Source organism: Homarus americanus, unplaced genomic scaffold (assembly GCF_018991925.1).
Source record: "Homarus americanus isolate GMGI-L3 unplaced genomic scaffold, GMGI_Hamer_2.0 scaffold367, whole genome shotgun sequence".
Taxonomy (NCBI): Eukaryota; Metazoa; Arthropoda; class Malacostraca; order Decapoda; family Nephropidae; genus Homarus; species Homarus americanus.
Window position 1 is genome coordinate 7271644 of NW_024743709.1, and position 21312 is coordinate 7292955.

Here is a 21312-nt window from a genome sequence, read left to right on the forward strand (position 1 = left end):
GAGATTCATTATTGTTTATTACTGAATGTCTATTTTATCGAATTAATGTTTATGTGTGCAAAATGAGCAATAAAATTCATTAATAATACGTAGAATATTAAAACACACGAGGAAATGACACAACATTGTTTTCGTTGATTACAAAACCAGTTACTGACTGGTTCTACATATAAAACTGAAGAAAATAAGACCTTGGTTGTAGCTGTAGTAAAATTAATATGGTTGTTTTAAGTAATGTTATTTAATGTTAATAAATGGAACAATAGAAGTAGCTAACAATAATGGTAAAGGAAAAAGAGATCGCATATGTAAGTGCGCATGCGCACACGTGAAAACATATCGTCATTACATTACATAAGAATATGAAAGCAACACTTATTTACTGTTCATATGTATTTTAATTAATGTTTCTGAATTTGTTTTTATTGAATTAATGTGCGTGTGTGCAAAATTAACAATACAATTTATTAATAATACGTGGAATATTAGAGGAGACGAGACCGCTGCCGGCATTGTTTATGTTAAAGCTTACGAAACCAGTGACTGATTGGTTCTACATATAAAACTGAAGAAAATAAGACCCTGAGTTTAGCTGTAGTAAAATTAATGTAAAAAATGAATATGGTTGCTTGAAGTACCTGTAATGTTATTTAATGTTAATAAATGGAACAATATAAGTAGCTAACCATTAATGGTAAAAAAAAAAGTGAGACTGCTCGTATGTAAGTGCGCACATGTGAAAATATATCGTCATTACTCTACATAAGAATATGAAAGCAACACTTATTTACTGCTCATATATATTGAAGGGTTAAATGTTGTACTCTGTATAGACAAGCAGAGAGAGAAGTGCTGCGGATGTAAACAAACCTTAATTTCCATGGCTTTTTTTTTTTTTAGGGATTAGTACCGGGCATAGGTCACTGACCCACAGGGCCTAGGGCAAAAATTTAATACTCCTGTAATAATAATTCAGATAAGTAAAAAAAAAGAAAAAAAAAAGCGTATCTACCTATTGGACAAACTAAAATCATTCCGGACCACGGGAGTTTCCGGACCACAGAATGCCGGACTAGAGAGGTACAACCTGTAATACCTCTATGAATTTTGCTGTGTTGGTATCTTGGTGTTTAAATTTAAACAATCCTTTTTCAATAAGCCTGAAACCATCTGTCATTTCTTTTGTAATGAATTACTTTGGTTCTGGGGTTTCATTTCCTACATCCTGACAAAATATGCTTCTCCAGTTCAATCAGGTCCTCATTGTATAATTCTTCAGCATGAGACTCAAGCAACTGTGTGACATCATCCTCATGAATATTAAGCTGGAGTTGGTTCATAAGGTCTACCACTGTCTGTGTCACTTCCCCAACATCATTTTCAAAGCCCCTAAAATCTTGGATAAACTGTGGGCAGTTTTTTCCAAACACCATTTGGCCTAACCTTGAACTAATTAATCCAGCCCCTACTAGCAACAAAATCTTCACCATCACTTTTTTCACCACGTTTAGCCTTCAAGTCAACATGCAAGCTTCTCACGTTTTACGGAAACCAGGCTCGACTGGATGCAAATGCCGTTGATTTTGATCTTCCACCCATATCACTAAGAATCTTTCTATTTCAATTAGCAATCCACTTCTTTGTTTTGTTATCACAGTTGAATGCATTGGTGTAGATCCTTTTACCTATTCAAGAATTTTCTCTGTCTTTTAAAATTGTTCTGACCACTGACCGACTGGAGCCCAACACTTTACCACTGACCGAGGATGTTTTGCCTACCGTATATCTCGGCCTATAAGGCGTCGGGGTGCATAAGACGGCCCCCCCCCCAAATTTCCATTTAAAAAGTAGCTTTTGAGCTCTATTCGCTGTATAAGACCAGTACCCCAAATGTGACACTTACCCACTGACTCAGTAGTCCTTTACCAACCATCCTTGGTTTTTCAAAATAAGGCCAATTCACTTCAAGTAATGTCATCAAATGTTACGGCTGGTGTAGTGTAAACACTAGTGACGCCACTGAAGCGCTCTGCTATTTACCGTAACTGGAACTAATGTCTTATTAATAGGAAAATTTTTCCATTTACTTGATATATATATATATATATATATATATATATATATATATATATATATATATATTATATATATATATATATTATATATATATATATATATATATATATATATATATATATATATATATATATATATATATATATATATATATATATATATATATATATATATATATATATATATATATATATATATATATATATATATATGTATATAACTAAGAGGTTCTAGAACTTCGTGTAATTCATCTTCAGGGAGTCAGTACAGACTAGCAGTCTGTACTCACATGAAATAATTAGCATATATCTGTACCTACAGTGATTTACTTGCATATATATATATATATATATATATATATATATATATATATATATATATATATATATATATATATATATATATATATATATATATATATATATATATATATAATTATATATATACACATATATACACATATATACACACATATATACATACACACATACATACATACACATACATACATACATACATGCATACACATACACATATACATACATACATACACATATACATACATACATACATATATATTATATATCATATATATTATATATATATATATATATATATATATATATATATATATATATATATATATATATATATATATATATATTATATAAATAATATATATATAAATATTATATATATATATATATATATATATTATATATATATATATATATATATATATATATATATATATATATATATATATATATATATATATATATATATATATATATATATATATTTCATGTAAATCAATAGCGTGGATAAGATAAATCTTGATAAAATCACGGAAAATGGGCTAAGGTACTCGTTTGTTTCCATTTTCCCATGATATCAAATATATATACAATTATACTTATATGCGGTCAATGAACCCAGAGGGTCGCGTTAAGTGAAATCATGTTAGTGAACAACAGAACATATGGGATTAATTCCATAGAAACCGCCCGACCCCCAAACTCCACTTTTTTGAAGGCACATACCTATGTTGTAGTAAAAATAACATCTAATTTTTATGATGGTATGCACACAATTAATACTTAAGAAATAGAGAAATACAGTGCATGAAGTTAATGTCCATTCAAATAATGGACTCAACTCCCTCCCTCTCACACTACACAGCCGGCTAACAGATGGTGGGTCGGTCCCTCCTCCCCCCCCCCCCCACCAACGTCCCAAGGAGATGTGTGGATACCTCAAACTAAGTTAGAAAATATAATTGACATTGCTGGATTCCTTGTAAGACTAGGAATATTTTGGTATAAATGTCATATATTTTGCACAAAAATACCATAGTTACCTAAGAGAAAATTTTTATCTAAAAATTGTAAGTTTAAAGCAAAATATATGATGTTTATATTCAAAATGATCACCAAATTATAAGAATTCAGCAATGTAAATATATTCTGACGGGTAATTTGTATGAATTTTATGAGCTAAAACAAATATCTTCAGTTAATAAAAAAAATAATCTTCACGACACTATCTGTCAATCAAGTACCCACCTTGTTCCCCCCTCTCTTCCAACCGAATGGTCAGTCCCAACCCTCCCCCACCCCCACCAATCCTCCTTCCAGAGTTTTTAACATTTAGTATTAAATAATACCTCAGATTAAAGTTAGGATAATATAATTGACATTGCTGGATTCCTTGTAAGACCAGGAATATTTTGAATATAAATGTCATATATTTTGCAAAAGATACCATAGTTACCTAGAGAAAAATTTTATCTAAAAATGTAAGTTTAAAGCAAAATATATGATGTTTATATTCAAAATGATCACAAATTATAAATTCCAGCAATGTAAATTATATTCAGACCGGTAATTTGTATGAATTTTATGAGCTAAAACAAATATCTTCAGTTAATAAAAAAAAAATATTCTTCACAGGGTAACAGATGGTCGGTTGGTCCTCCTCCCCCCACCCCCCACCCCATCCCAGAGATGTGTGGGATAACCACTAAATTTTAATAAATAATACCTCAAACTAAAGTTAGGATAATATAATTGACATTGCTGGATTCCTTGTAAGACCAGGGAATATTTTGAATATATAAATGTCATATATTTTTTGCACAAAAGATACCATAGTTACCTAGAGAAAAATTTTTATCTAAAAATTGTAAGTTTAAAGACAAAATATATGATGTTTATATTCAAATGATCACAAATAATAAGAACAATGTAAATTATAACTATTGAATTTTATATGAGCTAAAAAGGGCAGTCAGGCAGGTTGGCGGGTGGGGCAAATCTAAAAATAGTCTCGGACACTCGCTATATGTGGAAATCCATCGTTAAATGAAAGTTCAGCTTTGAAAGGCACGGCGTATATCACGCTGCGTAAGTGAAACGTAGATTGGTGAGGTAAAACTTTAATATATGTATGTATATATATATATATATATATATATATATATATATATATATATATATATATATATATATATATATATATATATATATATATAAAATCCGGGATGCCAAAATCCGGACCACCGAAATCCGGACTTTTGGAAAACTAATTATTATTATTTTTTTAGCGGCTTTTGTGTGTATATAGCATTAGCGCACAGCATAACAAGCGACCCGCGGGTCTCCACTTTAAAAGCGAGCAATCAAACTGTGACAACATACCGTATATACTCATCTATAAACCCCCTCGTTTATCTGTCGACCCTGATTTTTGACCAAGAAATCGTTAATTTATGATATTCCTGCGTTTATAGTTGACCCACGTTTTTGGTGGCGAACAACAAACCCTTTCAGTAAACGCTCCTCCCTATAAACTGAAACACAGAGCAAATTATTTACCATTTATTATTACAACACTTTACACTGAAGCATGGTGTTTTCAACAAATATTGTATATTTCCATTCAAGTATTTATTCAAGTCAATTAGGAGGAATATTATTGTAATACAACAGTTTTTAACTAAACCATTCGAAAAGTGATTACGGTAACATCTTTGAACGAAAGAAAGCGAAGTCATTGTTTCGTCACGATTTTTATCCCACTTTCACTTTATCGTCGTCATTTCAGCAAAAATATTACATTTCCGTGAATGTATTATATCAAGCACAGTATGAATAGAATATCATTGTAATATAACAGAATTTTAACCGAAAACTATTAAAAAACGAGTAACATCTCAAGAACATCGGAAGCTTAGGTAAAGTCTTTTGTTTTCAGCATATATTTATCTATTTTACATTGAAATACATCACGTTTCAGCAAAACATATTATTTATTTCAGAATATATTCATTCAGAAGCAGTTTAGGTAAAATATCATGTGATGTAATAGTTTTTTAACTGAAAACGATTCAACACATGCCCTCTAGCCCTGTTCAAGAGAGAGGACTGGGAAGAAGCAAGCTGTTTGGTGCTGCAGGCGATGACAAAAGAAAAATGTTTTGATGGATATTAATGAAAATATTCAGAAATATGGTATCGTAATATTTATTCAGAGTCAATTAGGATATTATTGTAATACAATACAACAGTTTTTCATAAACCATTCGAAAGTGATTACGGTAACATCTTTTTAAGAGCAGAAAGCTTGAAATCATTGTTTTTAGTCACGATTTGATCCCTTTCTCTGCTTTATTTCGTCGTCCATTTAGCAAAAATATTACATTTCCGTGAATGCATTATATCAAGCACAGTATGAATAGAACAATATTTTGAGTCTTACTCTTTCCATTTACAGATTACTGTACAAGCCCATAATAATCTAAAGTAGATAAACTTGCTGTGTGAGAAGAAAGAACACGTTGAAATTGGTGACAAACATGAAATAATTAAGCAAAACTAATGCGTGGTGTGAGCAATACTGTTCTAATGGAAAATACAACATTGGAAAGTCTACAATTTATGATATCAAAAAGGGCAAAGAATAAAATTCTAGGATCATGCTTTTTAAACTGCTGCTTTGATAAATGAAGATGCTATATTTGCTAATGAATAAACTATCAAAATGACCTGTTCATCTTTCTTTATTCCCAAATTTTAGTTTTAAAAGTACTGCCTGAGAACTGGAAATCTGAAAACCGACCGACCCAATCCCCAAGCGTTTCACTTAACGCTTATATACGGAAGCGTTGGCCTAACTTTCACTTAACACTTGATTTTTCACATATACGGTGAGTGGTCCGGCCGAGACGCTATTTTAGATTTCTCACCCGCCACCCCTGCCTGACTGCCTGTTTTAGTCATAAAAATTCATACAAATTGGTTTCGGGTTAATATTTAGAGGATTGGTGGGGGGTGGGGGAGGGTTGACTGACCGCGTGGTTGGAAGAGGGGGGAGGCAAGGTGGGTACTTTGATTGGACAGATAGTATCAAGAAGAACATTTTTTTTATTAACTGAAGATATTTGTTTTAGCTTCATAAAATTCACAAATTACCCAAATAGAATATAATTTCATACATTGCTGGGAATTTTATAATTTGCGATCATTTTGAATATAAACATCATATATTTTCATTAGACATACAAATTTTAGATAAAATGTTTTCTGAGTAACTATGTTATTTTTTTAAAAATATATACATTTATATTCAAAATATTCCTGGTCTTACAAGAATCCAGCAACACCAATTGTATTATCCCAACTTTAGTTTGAGGTATTATTTATTAAATTTAGTGGTTTTCTCAAAAAATTTTCAGAGAGGGAAGAGCCAGCAGTGTAGTGTGGAGAAGAGGGGGAGGGAGTTGGTCCATTATTTGAATGGGATTAATCAAGGACTGTATTTCTTATTTCTCTAAGTATTAATTGTGTGCATGTACCATCATAAAATTTAAGATGTTATTTTTACTACTACAACATAGTTATGTGGCCTTCAAAAAGTGGAGTTTGGGGGTCGGGCCGGGTTTCTATTGGAATTAATCCCATATATGTTCTGTTGTTCACTTAATCATGATTTCACTTAACGCTGACCCCTCTGCCCCATTAATCACAAGTATGGGGCACAACTGTGTATATATATATATATATATATATATATATATATATATATATATATATATATATATATATATATATATATATATATATATATATATATATATATATATATATATATATTATATATATATACAACAAAATATATGTACAAAAAATAAATGTTAAATGAATTATTTATGGTGCATTAGGGTACTGGCCACTTCAGACACAAAGACTGGCTATAAATAGCCTTCTTTATCTCCTCCATCTCACCCTGAGCCAGAGGGAAGGGTGGTGGTAAATAACATTTGTTTGCTTATTTTCCATTTACTTGAAATAGATTTACCGAATTATTTGTTTATTTATTTAAAAGTCATTTACTGAATATTCTATGTAAAAAATAAATTTTAAATTAATTATTTTTAGGAGATAAGTATTATGATCAGTAAATATATGGTATTACTGGCCACTTCAGACACAAAGACGGGATAAAAATAGCCCATCTCCCCCTCTTCTTACATCTGCCAATGGGAAGCGTCTTGGTAATTAAATTTGATGTTTATTTTCATTGTCTAATTTATCATGTATCAAAGTAATATTACTAAAAATTGTGTAGGTAGTAGGCAGCTACCAAACAGGTAGATACTACCGCCTGGGAAGATATTGGAAGCATAATGTGTTGTCTAATGGTAGACCCTGCTGCCATATGGCATCACGAAAATTGTGACCAAGTCCCAGGTTCATCGCTGACCTGACTTTCTGCCTCATTTACACACAATTGCAGTTTGAATTGTTCCTCTAACTTTGACAACAGAACATACATACAGTATATTATTTCTCACTTTTGATCTTTTTTTTTACTTTTTGTATTTATTTATGGTTAGTTACTTAAAATAAGGCCAATTCACTTTAAGTAATGGCATCAAATGTTACCAGCTGGTGTAGTGTAAACACTAGTGACGTCACTTAAGCGTCTGTATTTAACTGTCAGTAGTTTCAAGAATTAATGCAGTCATTTACTGAATATTCCTTGTAAAAAAATAAATTTTAAATTAATTATTTATAGGAGATACCTAAGTATTATCAGTAAATATACCGATATGCATTACTGACCACCTCCACGGCTAAAAATAGCCCAATCTCGCAGTCACTTTCCCATTCTTGTCTCCTCACTGGCAAATGGGGGGGAGGGGGGGGCGTGGGGAGGGGTGTGTGATGATAGCTGTGTTTATTACAAGGGTATAATTCTCTTTTACGGTATGTTAGACAGGTTTATAATACATTTTTATTATTTTAATATACCGGTAATCTTAATTTGAATCCAGCTTGCCAAACGTAAGTTTCAGTATAAAATAATTAGTGGCAAGACCTTGTGAGTGGCTTACGATGTTTCCATCACCACTCTTGACACACTAAACCACAATATTTAAGAGGTAAGAATTTTATACCTGGTGATTTAGACGACCCCCTAACTTTGGGCAGATTTTTTTAATGTTCAAATTCCGTCTTATAAGCCGAGATATACGGTATTTCAGAATGTTAATTACAACAACATTCATTTCCATTGCAATTGTTTCCCTTTTCTTGGATGCACTATCACTTGCATCAGGTTTGCATTTGAGAGATATGATGGCAGTAGAAAAAAGAGTAAATAAGCAAAAAACAACAGTTTGCACTTGATCACGCACGTTAATGCAGTGAGGGTAAACCATACTGATGCTCCCTCAAGGCGTGTGGCTGGGCGACGCATCACTCCCCACCCGCCTCTACGCCACGCAAACTAGTTCTCGCACGTAAATTCTACGAACCAGTTGTACTTATGTCGGATTCTTAAATTAATTGACCTTATGGGACCTCGATTGTATTGGTGGGTGTTCGTCCCTGTACTTCACTTTACTCTCTTTTTATTTTTATCCTCGAAGTACTGATCAGCTCATTAACTGCTTGGACAGTTGTTTACATATCTGTTAAGCACAGTTGGAAATTACTGGGCATGTACTGGCTCCAGGATTATCGGCACCTATGCCAATGCTGGTTAAGTCTGGTTTTGAAAGTGCTCACACTCGTTGCTATCACAACAATCTCCGGTAAATTATTCCAAAGTCTACAATTCTCACCCCAAGAAAGTTAGCCCTCACAATTTTCTGGATTTGTGGCTTCTTCAACCTTGAGCTGTGACCTCTAGTGGGGCAGGCATCTGTGTCTTGGTTACTTCCAGGCACTCATGACTGTTGCTTGCCCTATTTTTTTCCCCACTTCAATTGATTTTTAAGTTTCCACAGCCATCACTGTTATCACTATGGATTGTCCTAGCTGAAGGCACAGTACTACACTCTGTCCTTTGGACGGTCAATCACAGCAGTGAACACGCCTCATTTAAATTATTTTTTAATAAATCTTGGCAAATAGCAATAGTTTTATGGTTGTATCCCCGCAGCCTATAGCTCCAGTCAAGTACGGAGAATATTTCAATATATAATCACGATTAACATTAAAATTGCTACATCGATTGACACATTCACATCATTAAAAAGACCTTGATGCTCTTATGCATTCACTGTCCAATTTCTGACACTCAACAATGAAGGCCCAAATGCCAACACGCTTCGTTACACTCGTATTTATCGTAACTTAATATTACTGTAGTGTGTAACGTGTCTCGATATGCCCTGGTTTATCCACTGATCAGTTGTTAAGTGCAAAAGTAACCTAACCGAGCTATCAGGTATCAATTAATTTTAAAAAAGAAATTAGAAATTAAAATGTTATAAGACAATAGTTTAGTAGAGCTGCGAATGTGTGTGCTGTGTAAGTGCCTTGTCACATCAACTGAACTCCTGCCTCATCACCTCACCTCACCTCACACATAGTCACCTCATCCGTCAGCTCACCTTGCAGAGTTACATTTAGGGTATTTATTACTGTATTATTTACTTTATTATTACTGTATGCGCAGTAAAACATACGAATGTTATAAAAACTAAACTCCCCGGCGGGGAATCGAACCCGTCTCCCACGTGACAGGCAGGGGGTAGCTAAAACAACTATCTGTGCATGTGGGGGTCGATATGCTCCCAAATTTTACGTGTAACTAGTGACAGCCCTCATATACCAAAATTTATCGTCCATGGTCTCCTATGGTTTCCTCACAAAGTATGCACATTAAGGAAATATTTATGCTTGCACAGTAATTATAAACAGATCACTTTAAGTGGCAGCCAAGACAAGGTGCAAAAACCAAAAAGAAAATGAACAAATAATCGATCACAAAAATTCGGAAATTGTCGAACAATGGCAAATATTCCAAACTCGGTTAAGTCGTATTTTTCGGTAATTCGAGTGACCCAGAATCCCCTTTTTGTCAAATTAACGAAGGTTTAGTGTAGTTTTATAACAAGGGTGTTCACTGACATAATGGTCCATCCTTCATAAAGCTCTTACAATGAAAGTTACTTCCCACTTTGGAGCGCTGTCATCCCATCTAGTCCCCGAGATACCTTCAAGACTGGAAATTGATTGAAAATGTCCAAAAGAAGGCAACCCAAAGAGATTAGAATGCCTGCAGTTGCCGAGCTCATATTATGGATGGACATGGGACCGGACAACTTAATATACAGTACATAGAAAAGCACCTCAGAGCACAATCCTGTGGTCAGTTGAGTGTTCATACCTGGAACTAGCTGATGCCCATCCCACTATAGGTCACAACCTCAGTTTGAAGAAGTCATAAGTTCAGAAAATTGTCATGGCAAACTTTTTGGGGCAAGTTATAAAATCTTGGAACAATCTCCCAGATAATGTTGTGATGACACCCAGTGTGAGAGAATTCAAGATCAGACTTGACCAACACTGGCTCAAAGTCAGATACATTCTGGAGCCAAGGAATGCCCAGCACATGCCAACAATGCATACCATGTTACTGCCCACCCAAGTGGCTAACAGCCTGATTAGTGGTGAAGTGGATAAAGTAAAGAAAAAATTAACAGAACTTTGTGAGATAGGCAGGTGGACATTCCTGTAACTATTTGAGGGTATTAAAATGTTACATAGTTATCAATAATTTAAACAAACTACAAAGTCATTTGTATGAGCAAGCCTTTGAACACAGTAATGCAGAATTATAGCTAACAATTTCTTTGATATGGACAAAAAAGTTCTTGCTGTATTCTCATACAGTATACACAAACTCAACTCACCTGAATGGTTGGGTAGTCACACACTCTCATTCCTACATCAGCGTGAGCCTTACGAGTGACATGTTTCTTGGCTATATCCAGACAGGCTAGTGAGATGCCATTCCAGACGGAAGAGGTACACAGGAGGAAGAATGGGTCAACACACTCATCATTACTCTGAGGAATTTGTAAATATACTTACTCTTTGTATAAAATAGAACCAGAAGAGAGAAATGTGTTAAAACTCTCTTTTATGATAAAACAATAGCAATGAATAGTTTTCAAATTATACATTATACAAAGCCCAAACTAACAGTCAGCACCATCCCAACCGTTCATGGCTATAATAAAAACTTTACTTGGGCAGTAATTCTTAATCAATAAGGTTAAATAGCTGTATTGGAGTATTATTCCTTTAGTAATTTGATACTGTACTGCCCACCATAGTTCTATTGATCATTCCTTTAAATATATCTGCCTCAGTTCTTGTTGGGAATGTGAGCTCATTCAAGACCAGACTTGACCAACACTGGCACAGGTAGATACACCACAGTACAGTACTGTACTTGACGGGGTGGTGTGGCGGTAAAATTAACTAATTCCAATAAAATTAATTTATAATATTGGAATTAGTTAATTTTACCACCACACCACCCAGTCAAGAACTGTACTGCGGTGTCCTTCAGGACTAATTTTTTTTAAAACTCGGGTTGAAACACGACAACCCTCTTCAACAGAAAAGGGTGTTTAAAACTCCAGGCGTCAAAGTCTTTATGCTCATTTTTACAAGTCAACAGGTGGTGAAGGGGCTAGTGTGGCTACTGAACCAGCTTTTATTGCCAGTAAAGGTTGGTTCAAGAATTTTAAGAAAAGATTTTCTCTCCAAAATGTGAAGCTGACTGGGGAGGCCGCATCAGCTGACCACACAGCCACAGATGCCTGTCCCGCCAAGTTAAAGAAAATAATAGAGGAGAAAAGCTATAGACCAGAGCAAATGTTTAATACCAATGAATCTGGTCTATATTGAAAGAAAATGCCTGATAAAACGTACATAAACAAGCAGGAGAGGTGTGCCCCTGGGTTCAAGGCACCCAAAGACAGAGTGACGCTCATCTTCTGTGGCAATGCGGCGGGCCACATGATCAAACCTGGCTTGCTTTACCGCTCATAAACCCGAGGGCTTTAAAGGGAAAAAACGAGAGCCTGTTGCCAGTTATTTGGCAGTCTAACAAAAAGACATGGGTAACTATACAAGCATTCTGGATTGGTTCCATAAATACTTTGTCCCAGAAGTGGAAAAATACCTTGCTTCCAAGAAGAAGAAATTAAAAGTGTTATTATTGATAGACAAGGCACCAGGCCACCCAGAAGGTTTGCAGTTTAGCCATTCAGGAGTAGTGGTGTTGTTCCTACCCCCTAACACCACTGCTCTTATTCAGCCTCTCGATCAGGGTGTAATATACACCTTCAAGGCATATTACACCCAATGCTCGTAGCCGTAGTGCCATGGATGCAGACCCTGACCTTGATGTTAGCAAGTGTTGGAAGGAGTACACCATTGCAGACTGCATTACCAACATCAGTGAAGCATTCGATAAACTCAAACCAGAGACCGTGAATGTTTGTTGGCAAACCTGATGACCCGAGTGTGTGAATAACTTCCAGGGATTTCCGTCCATAGTAAGGATGTGAATGTCAGTGTTGCACGTCAGTTGGGTGGTGAGGGGTTTGTGGACATGGCTGCTGAAGATGTGTAAGAGCAGATTGATGGGCATGGAGAGGAACTGACAGAAGAGAATTTGGAAGAGTTGGTAAAAGGTGCCAAAAAAGATGAAGAAATTATGGAATTGCAACAAGAAGGTTGGAGCTTGGACAATTTTATTGAACTATTTCTACAGGTAAAGAAGTAACCGATTTCATTGTTGACCACGACCCTTCCATGGAACGGAGCCTTAAAATGGTTCAAGAAATCAACCAGATATTGTTTCCCTACCAGGAAATGTTTAAAGACCTCAAAGCAAAGAAGAAACAACTACCAATCACGATGTCTTTCAAGAAAGAACCAGCTGCTACTGCCACCGCTCCACCCTCCTCCTCCCAGCCACCCGTCTCTCCACCAACCACCACTGCATCACCCTCTTCCAACTGTGATCCTGATGAACCCACCTCAGATGTCTCCCTATGCACAGTGCACCACTTCATCAAGCTCCAAACTTCTACATACAAATCTAAGTATTGGTGACTGTTTCTCATACACAGTATAGTGCACTAAGGTATTATACAAGATGCTATTCGCGGTTTTCTCAATTCACGCCATTTCTTGGAACCTACCCTTGTGAATGGCAAGGGTTTACTGTACTGCACTACACAAACAGCATTATAACCTACCAAACCACCATCACCAGGTGGGCCAATCATTCTGTCCAGGTTAAACTTGCCCTCAATAACCAGTGGGCCTGACATGTTGCCATGCATCCCCAGTGCCTTCCAGTCATCTGTGTTAGCGCGTACTTCATCCTGTGGAAAGCAAAATGGATTCAGTCGTTTCTCTAATCTTACTTCTCTTGAATAATTCCTCATCCCTTAACATTCATGAAACTCCTCTGATTTTATGTAATACTGTACAATATCTTCCCAAATCTACTGTGATATATCCTTTATTGATTTAGACCTCCATATATTTACACACCTTAAAAACAAGGAAGCAGGCGAGATTGGAAAAGTCACCACCATAGTTGGGACTGACAGTCTGAATTGTGTACCAATCAGCATGTCCTGCACTTGTAGCCCATGATCCAACCTTGAGTAGCTTGATGGTTTGTTCATCAAGACATTTTACCTTTGATGACATTGGAAACCAGAAGTGTCCACCTAAGTGAGAATGAAGACACTTGAATGCACAGCAGAAATTACTCTTAAAGATAACAAATTACTGTACAAGGTATGTATGTATGTACAGTATGTACAATGAAAGACAAAAGTCGTGTCGTGAAATTTGGTGAAAACATATGCCGTAGGGCTAAACTTTGGTGCGCTCTGCCTTGTGGTAGTTATATTTAATCTTCGGACAAAACCGCAACACGACTTTTGTCTTTGATTGTCCATTATTTTACCTAATGCAAATAAAAGTTTATACAGCATGCCCTTAAAATTCGCAGGAGTTAGGTTCTCACTATGGCTGCAAATAGCCAAATCCGCAAATAACATTTGCGGACCAGAGGGGGGACATTTTTACTCATGAGCAAAGAAATGTAATGTATATTCCATCTGCCCTTAGGACAATTATTTCTTTTACCTGTATTGTATATATGTATGTGTGTGTGTGTATACACAAAACACATACAAATAAACAATAATGGGATAATCTCTCACAAATAATCAGAAACAAAACAAAAATGTATTAATAATGTGAGTCTACCCTCAAGTCAACTCGGTGATTTGTTATTTAAGTTATAACAAAGCATGGAGTTGACTCGGGGGTAGACCCGAAAATTTTTTTACATTTTGCTGTCTTGTTTCTGATTATTTGTGGGAGGATTATCCCATTATTATATATTTGTATATGTGTGTCCACACACACAGACTTCCTTCAGCCTTCATAGGGTAAGGACATGTATAGTCGGCGCTGCCTGCTAACACGGCCGTGGTCTCTTGACCATGGAGACAGCTGCCAGCCTGGTTTGTCGGGCCTTCCCTTTCTCCATCTCTTCCTACCCATCTGGATTTATCAACTCCTCCCACCAACAGTACAGTGCAAATATTGATGATCAACCCACAACTGATGTACAAAAGTGACAATTCCAACTCGAAAGGAAGAAACAACTGAAAGAGCGACAATCAGTATTTAGCAGCCAATGTTGACCCGACACCTTGACCAGACGCACCCAGCCCGAGGTACACTAGCCATCCCCAACACTGGATGAGAATCCAACAAACACTTGTTACGAGTTGGGGATTTAGAATATAGTTAAAAGTCTACCCAGATCCCAACAGGCAACAACAATAAAAAAACAAAGACAATCGGACTATAAAAGGGTAGACAAAGGATGCGAGTTTTTGTTGTGTATAATAAAGTACCATAAAATCCTCAACAAAATATTCAGCTTTCTATAATTTACCCTTAACCATACTTAACCTAAACATACGCAACATTGGCTTAACAGTATATACATACTGTATTTATACAACATACAACAAACAGAAGCAAGTGGAGGTGGGAGGCAATATAAGATTACAAAATACTCAAGTGCAGTGCTGAGATGGCTGACGAGTAAGGCTGAGTATTGAAGAAGATGGTAGGTAGTCACTGTGCCGTAGGTTTCCAGGATAGGAGATCCTAGTGTGGTCACTTCCCAGAGTGAACTGAACTCTCCTCGATCTGGAGCTGATGAGGAAGACTTGGAGGAGGTGACGCAACAACCAGGATATGGAGAAGGGAACCCCGGAGTGGTAACTAAGACTAGTCATACTCGTGTTTCGTCCCTAGATGGCGTTGCTCGTGGTGCTGGGTAGGTAGATCATGACAATAGATGGCGTGGTTCGTAGTGCTGGGTAGGTAGATCATGACAATTGATGGCGTGGTTCGTAACACACTCCAAACTACACCAGGATAGTAATGAGGACTCCTTACTCCACCCAGGTGAGGAACTGTGATTTCTTAACTACATCAAATGAGGAACAAGAACCATCTCCAACACCCTGTGTGAGCTGGAGGACCTACCCAGACCACGTGGTACATCTGCAGCTGTAGTGAGGTAGCGGCTTAGCAGTCAGGGACAACGGCCATCAAGACAGTGGGAAGGACTTTGTTGGCGTCGACATCAGGTCACAAGAATGTCAACAGACCAGCTCCCACAGTACCAGACCTAAAGTTAATCTTTATGTTTCTGTATTGAAAGCTATTGTCAATCAAGTGACCCACTCCCCGATTTCACCATATGTAACTTATCTCTCTTCGTTGTATATTTTCAGCCTTCGGGCTGCCATGTTTTCTTAATAAACCATTAATTATTATTATTATTTGCACACACACACACACATATATTATACAAGTAAAAGAAATGGTTATTATTCGGTTTAGCACATCTTCAAATCGCATAGAAGCACTTACTTTTAGGCAATTTCTACCTCATATATACATTCCTTAACCTTTGAAGCCTCTTGGAAACATGCTTCTTTCAGAAAAATCGCACAAGTGAGGAACGCCTAAAAAATTAGATCAATAAATCTCCACCCGCCATTTCTTGTCCCTCTGCTAGCTGTCTGGAGTCGTGAGGTGTGTCATTGCCTGCAGGTGTTAGGTGAGGTTAGGTTAAGGTAGGTTAATTTAGTGAAATTTAGGGGTCTAGAGGTTTGGTTTCTGATGTATTTTGTTAAGATCTCGCCTTCGTTTTTGAAGGAAAATAGCCGTTTTTTATCAAAGATGACTTGCATCTAAAAAAAAAAAAAAAAACGCATTTCCTATGGAAATGAAGGTCAGATCTGAACAAAACACATCAAAATACATCAGAAATCAAACATCTCATGAAAAAATTTGAGGGTGTGCTAAAAAGAATACATTATCAAAGAAATTACTGTCTCTAGAACGAATGGCTCCCTGTCCCAGCCGCAAAAATGTCAGCAACTTTAAAACTACCCTTAGACATTCTTGGGTACATGCAGGGTGTCATCCACGAATAACTGAGGTTCGCAAATTTTAAGGGCATGCTGTACTGTACACATTTTTGTTAGCTGTAAAGATTTTTCCTCGTGCCCACGGTCTAAATGTAATGGGAAGGTGCTTACCCATGTAAGACCGAGTTGAAGAGATGCGTAGTTTAGAGTCGAGATGATATGCATGGTTTAGACCAGAGGTACTCAACTGGCGGTCCGAATCTGGACCATGATTAGGTTTGATGTGGACCTCAGTATGTTGAGGTCATGGAGAAGTTGATGAAACTTGTCAACTTCTGGCGAGGAGCAGCATCATCACTACAGCATCGCCTACTTCGTGGCTTTTAGACAGAAGTCAGAGCCAGGTATGATGATTTACTCTAGCACAACAATGTGAGATGGCTTAGTAAGGGCAAGGTTATGGAGCAATTTTTGGCCATTAGGAAAGAGATATAAAATTTCATCAAAGATGAAACGAGTGCCAAGGCAAACCAGTTATAAGAGTTTTTGCAATTTAAAAAGAAAATGGAAATTGTGGCATTTTTAGCAGATATTACATCTCATCTCAATGCTCACAATGTCAAACTGTAAGGAGGAAACAGTGTGTGATCTGATATCAACTGTTCGAGCTTCCCAAAAGAAACTGGAACTTTTGAAGCACAATCTCCAGGGAGTACTTCTCCACTTCCCCAAACTTTTGGAGCACACCAAAGGAAGGAAATATCATAACCATATGCATGTTCAGTTCATCAAGAAACTTACTAATGATTTGAAGGATCATTTTGATGATATCTCTCATGGAAGACAGCTACTGCTCTTCACTCAGAACTCCTTGGTCACAAACATCTCCAAACTTTCAGAAGGAAAACAGACATTTAAATGGGTATGTGCAGCATTAATCCAAATGGAACTAAATGATCTCCAAGAAAATGTGGCCTTGATAACTGTGATTCTGTCACATTCTGGACACAGAAGGTGTCTCAAGCTAGTTCCCTCATCTTCAGAGTCTCATTGCATATCCTCACAGTGTTTGACTTTCTCCGCCACGAATTTAGTGTAGAACAAATACCACTCCAGCATAACCAATGAACACCTTCATCATTGTCTTAGACTAGCTATCACATCATTTGTACCAAAATTCAGGGAATTGGCAAGAAGCACGAAGTGTCACTTTTCACACTAATGATGATTAATCACTCAATTCAAGGCCCACAGTCACAATTACATGTACACTCAGGGTCAAAACTAACCATCCCCCCTTTCCTATTCAACAAAGAGGGATGAATAATTACTTTTGAACCAGACTGTACATTCTACAATTGCAATATTTTTTTGTGTGCTACAGAGATTTAGTTTATTTCTTTTCGCTCATCATTTCTCCTCCTTCAACAAGAGTAGAATGTATGATGATTTTTTACCACATGAATACAAAAAATTCCTGGACCTTCATATATAGTAATTGAGTACCCCTGGTTTAGACTCTCAGATAACTTTTCCAACACCCGGAAACATTCCGGGGATGTGGGATTTTTCCGGGTTTGATTGAGGCATCTTGATACCCGGAAATCTCTCATCCCCGGAGTGGCTCTGCCTCAATTGTTCCAGCTAACGGGGATATCACAGTACCTTTTGGAGTTCACCTTTTTCTTTGTACTGTACTGTATATGCCGGACCACATTGAAACAAGTAATATAATTCTTATAATGTTTTCTTGGTAATTGTCTTTTGTTTTTGTAACTGTTAACCATAAATTTAAACATTTCAAGTTAGGAAGTCAAATTGTTACACATTAATCCAAGGAAACAAAGGTTAGCAACAATTATATTTAGAAAATACTGTATGTAGTCAGCAAAATATTATTCTGCACCTTCACGGGTTCCAACAGTATGAAACCGGACCAAGAATTCTGAAAACACCCACGAGTCAAAGCGGATGTTGGAAGCCCTGGCTTCCTGAGTTGCCAATTACTCTGTACGTAGATAGTATTTACCATAAGGTGTTTCAGTGTGTCTGCATGCACAATGAGTTACAAGATGCAAATAGAGCAGTTATCAAATAACTATATTTATAAAATGATAGAATTAATATCAATACCAATTGCCATTAAAACTCCTACTGCATGCTCTGATGGTCTGCCCTTTGCAGATCGAAACTGCCCCGTTTCTAACAGATTCATTACATTCTTTTAAACGATCATTTTTCCTCTGGCGAAATTCTTTGCTACACTGTGTTAAATAACACTGACAATGTTTTTGCTTTGTGAATTTTACTACCAGTTACCCCCCTGATCAACCCCCCTATTCTTATCATATATTGTGACATATTAAAGAGCTACAGCTCGTTTCTTAACTCGCATCTTTCCAGTAGCTCAGTTACCTGTGCGTAATATTGTATAACTTTCCTACGTTACAAGTGTTTCGTTTTTTTTTCTGGTTGAGGTCTTGTATTAAACCACTTCTCATCACTTTCTCGGATAGTGGTTATAAACATGAGTATTCACACAATTTCGTTGTATCTCATAGTATGTGAAATTCCTATACAGCACCTCAGTTTCTAGAGTGCCTGCCATTCCTACCGTATGCATAGTACTACAGTATATAATTCTATTACATTATCTGGTTTAAGTGCTATGGGTTTTATATGTATTCCTGATAATTTCTCTGTGGTTACTACACATGATATAAGGAATAACAGCACATTAGTTTTACAATGAATCATACAATCAGAGATTCCAACCTTATCAATACATGGCATCAGTCTCGCAGTGTTTGTTGCGAGAGCCATTGCACCCAGGGGCGCAGAATAATTTTTTGCCGACTGTACATATTAACAGTGCTAGGCAATAACAAACAGTTGATCACAACAGGCTGCCAGAACACAGAAGCATGATTTTTTTTCTTTTATTCTCTTACTTCTTATTAAACAACAAAATAAGTTTAATAAAGCTATATTTATGCATGGGAATGTGATATGTACTGAATAAACAGAATTTAACACTTCCTAGAGATTGCAGAAAAAATTTGTTTGAAGAGGTTGTTCTAATTAGTGACAGTGCAATGCATATTTATAATGAATTTGCTGAAAACACAAAAAAATTGTAATTTAATGATTTATGATAGGTAGAGCATGACAAAAGTCACAGGTGTAGGCATATCTTTATTGTACACCTATAGGTTAAACCTTAGCAAAATTGGGGTTTTGTGAGGCAGTTCAAAACCTAAACCTCAAAAATTACATTGTACCTGTCGAAAAACAGCTTTCAGGTGCCAAACAACTACCTTATGAACAAGTCCTTCACAGACCATAACCTACTCACTTTTCACGGTGTTCTTGTATATTTGCAATGTACTGTACACTCTGAATCAATGTAAATTGTATGATCATTTTACTAAATATCTATCTATGGATGAACATGTGTTCATGCATAAATTTCTGAAAAATATTATACACTGTTTCTAATGGGGCAGGTGAAAAGATTCGACAGTATAGAGTTATTCAGGGCTGAGTCCATGAGAGAGACATAATGCTTTTAAAAGATGAATGGATATCAAAGGCAAAATTGAAGGGGCCTTTTTTTTAAGCAATGTGTAGATCAGTGATAATGATCCTGATTCTCATTTAGCGAGTCCAGAATTTATTCCAATCGATGGAGAAACCAAGAGTAATTGCATTTGATATATATTTTTTTCAGTGTGTGTTCACATAATGCATGGGAATTAATGTTAGTTTTAAATTTATGGTAAACATTTCACATCTGCATCTATCTGTCGATATGAATGATGGATTGACAAAAAAAAAAAAATTACCAAGTGCAAAGGAAAGACCACAAAGTTAATTTACTAATTTAGAAAATGAGAGAAACTTACCAGTAGCAGGATCTGAGTAGCAGAGAGTACCAACAAGCTTCTCCTTATCCAGGCGTGATAGAATGTCCTTAATTTTGGGGTTGTTATGGTGACGGAAGAGCAGAGTAGAAACAGCTCCTATATGCATGGCTAATGAAGTAAAAGAAAATTAATGTACAGAGTTGTTATATTGAGACACCGCAAAACATAACACACACTTCTTTGTGTATTGTACCAATGTACAGTAAAACACCGTATTTTATGGCATATAAGAAGCACTTTTTTTCTGAAAACATGGCAAAAAAAATCAGCCTGCATTCTATATGTGAAGCTGTCTCCTATAAACGAAATCTACCTATTGCTTAGCCCTATTGCTATTGCTTAGCTGACTACTGAAAAAAAAAATCATGAACAATAGTTTCAGATTTTTCCACTTTTAATAAATATTCCTGATTCTCGGGAAATAGAAAACTCCAAGAAATCTAAGGAACATTAACTCTGGTACACTGATCATAATTTGTACTAATCATAATACTAATATCAAGTACTATA

The 21312-nt window shown here is 36.1% G+C and overlaps 1 protein-coding gene across 1 annotated transcript in view; it reads right to left on the reverse strand.

The window, feature by feature from the left end:
• LOC121877242 overlaps window positions 1-21312 on the reverse strand; it is an 83902-nt gene that overhangs the window by 39996 nt on the left and 22594 nt on the right. The window contains exons 4-7 of the mRNA XM_042382888.1: window positions 20782-20910; window positions 13953-14134; window positions 13652-13780; window positions 11285-11440 (exon numbers count right to left, since the gene is read on the reverse strand). Coding sequence (XP_042238822.1) covers window positions 11285-11440; window positions 13652-13780; window positions 13953-14134; window positions 20782-20910 — 596 coding nt within the window. The remainder of the gene's footprint in view (window positions 1-11284; window positions 11441-13651; window positions 13781-13952; window positions 14135-20781; window positions 20911-21312) is intronic.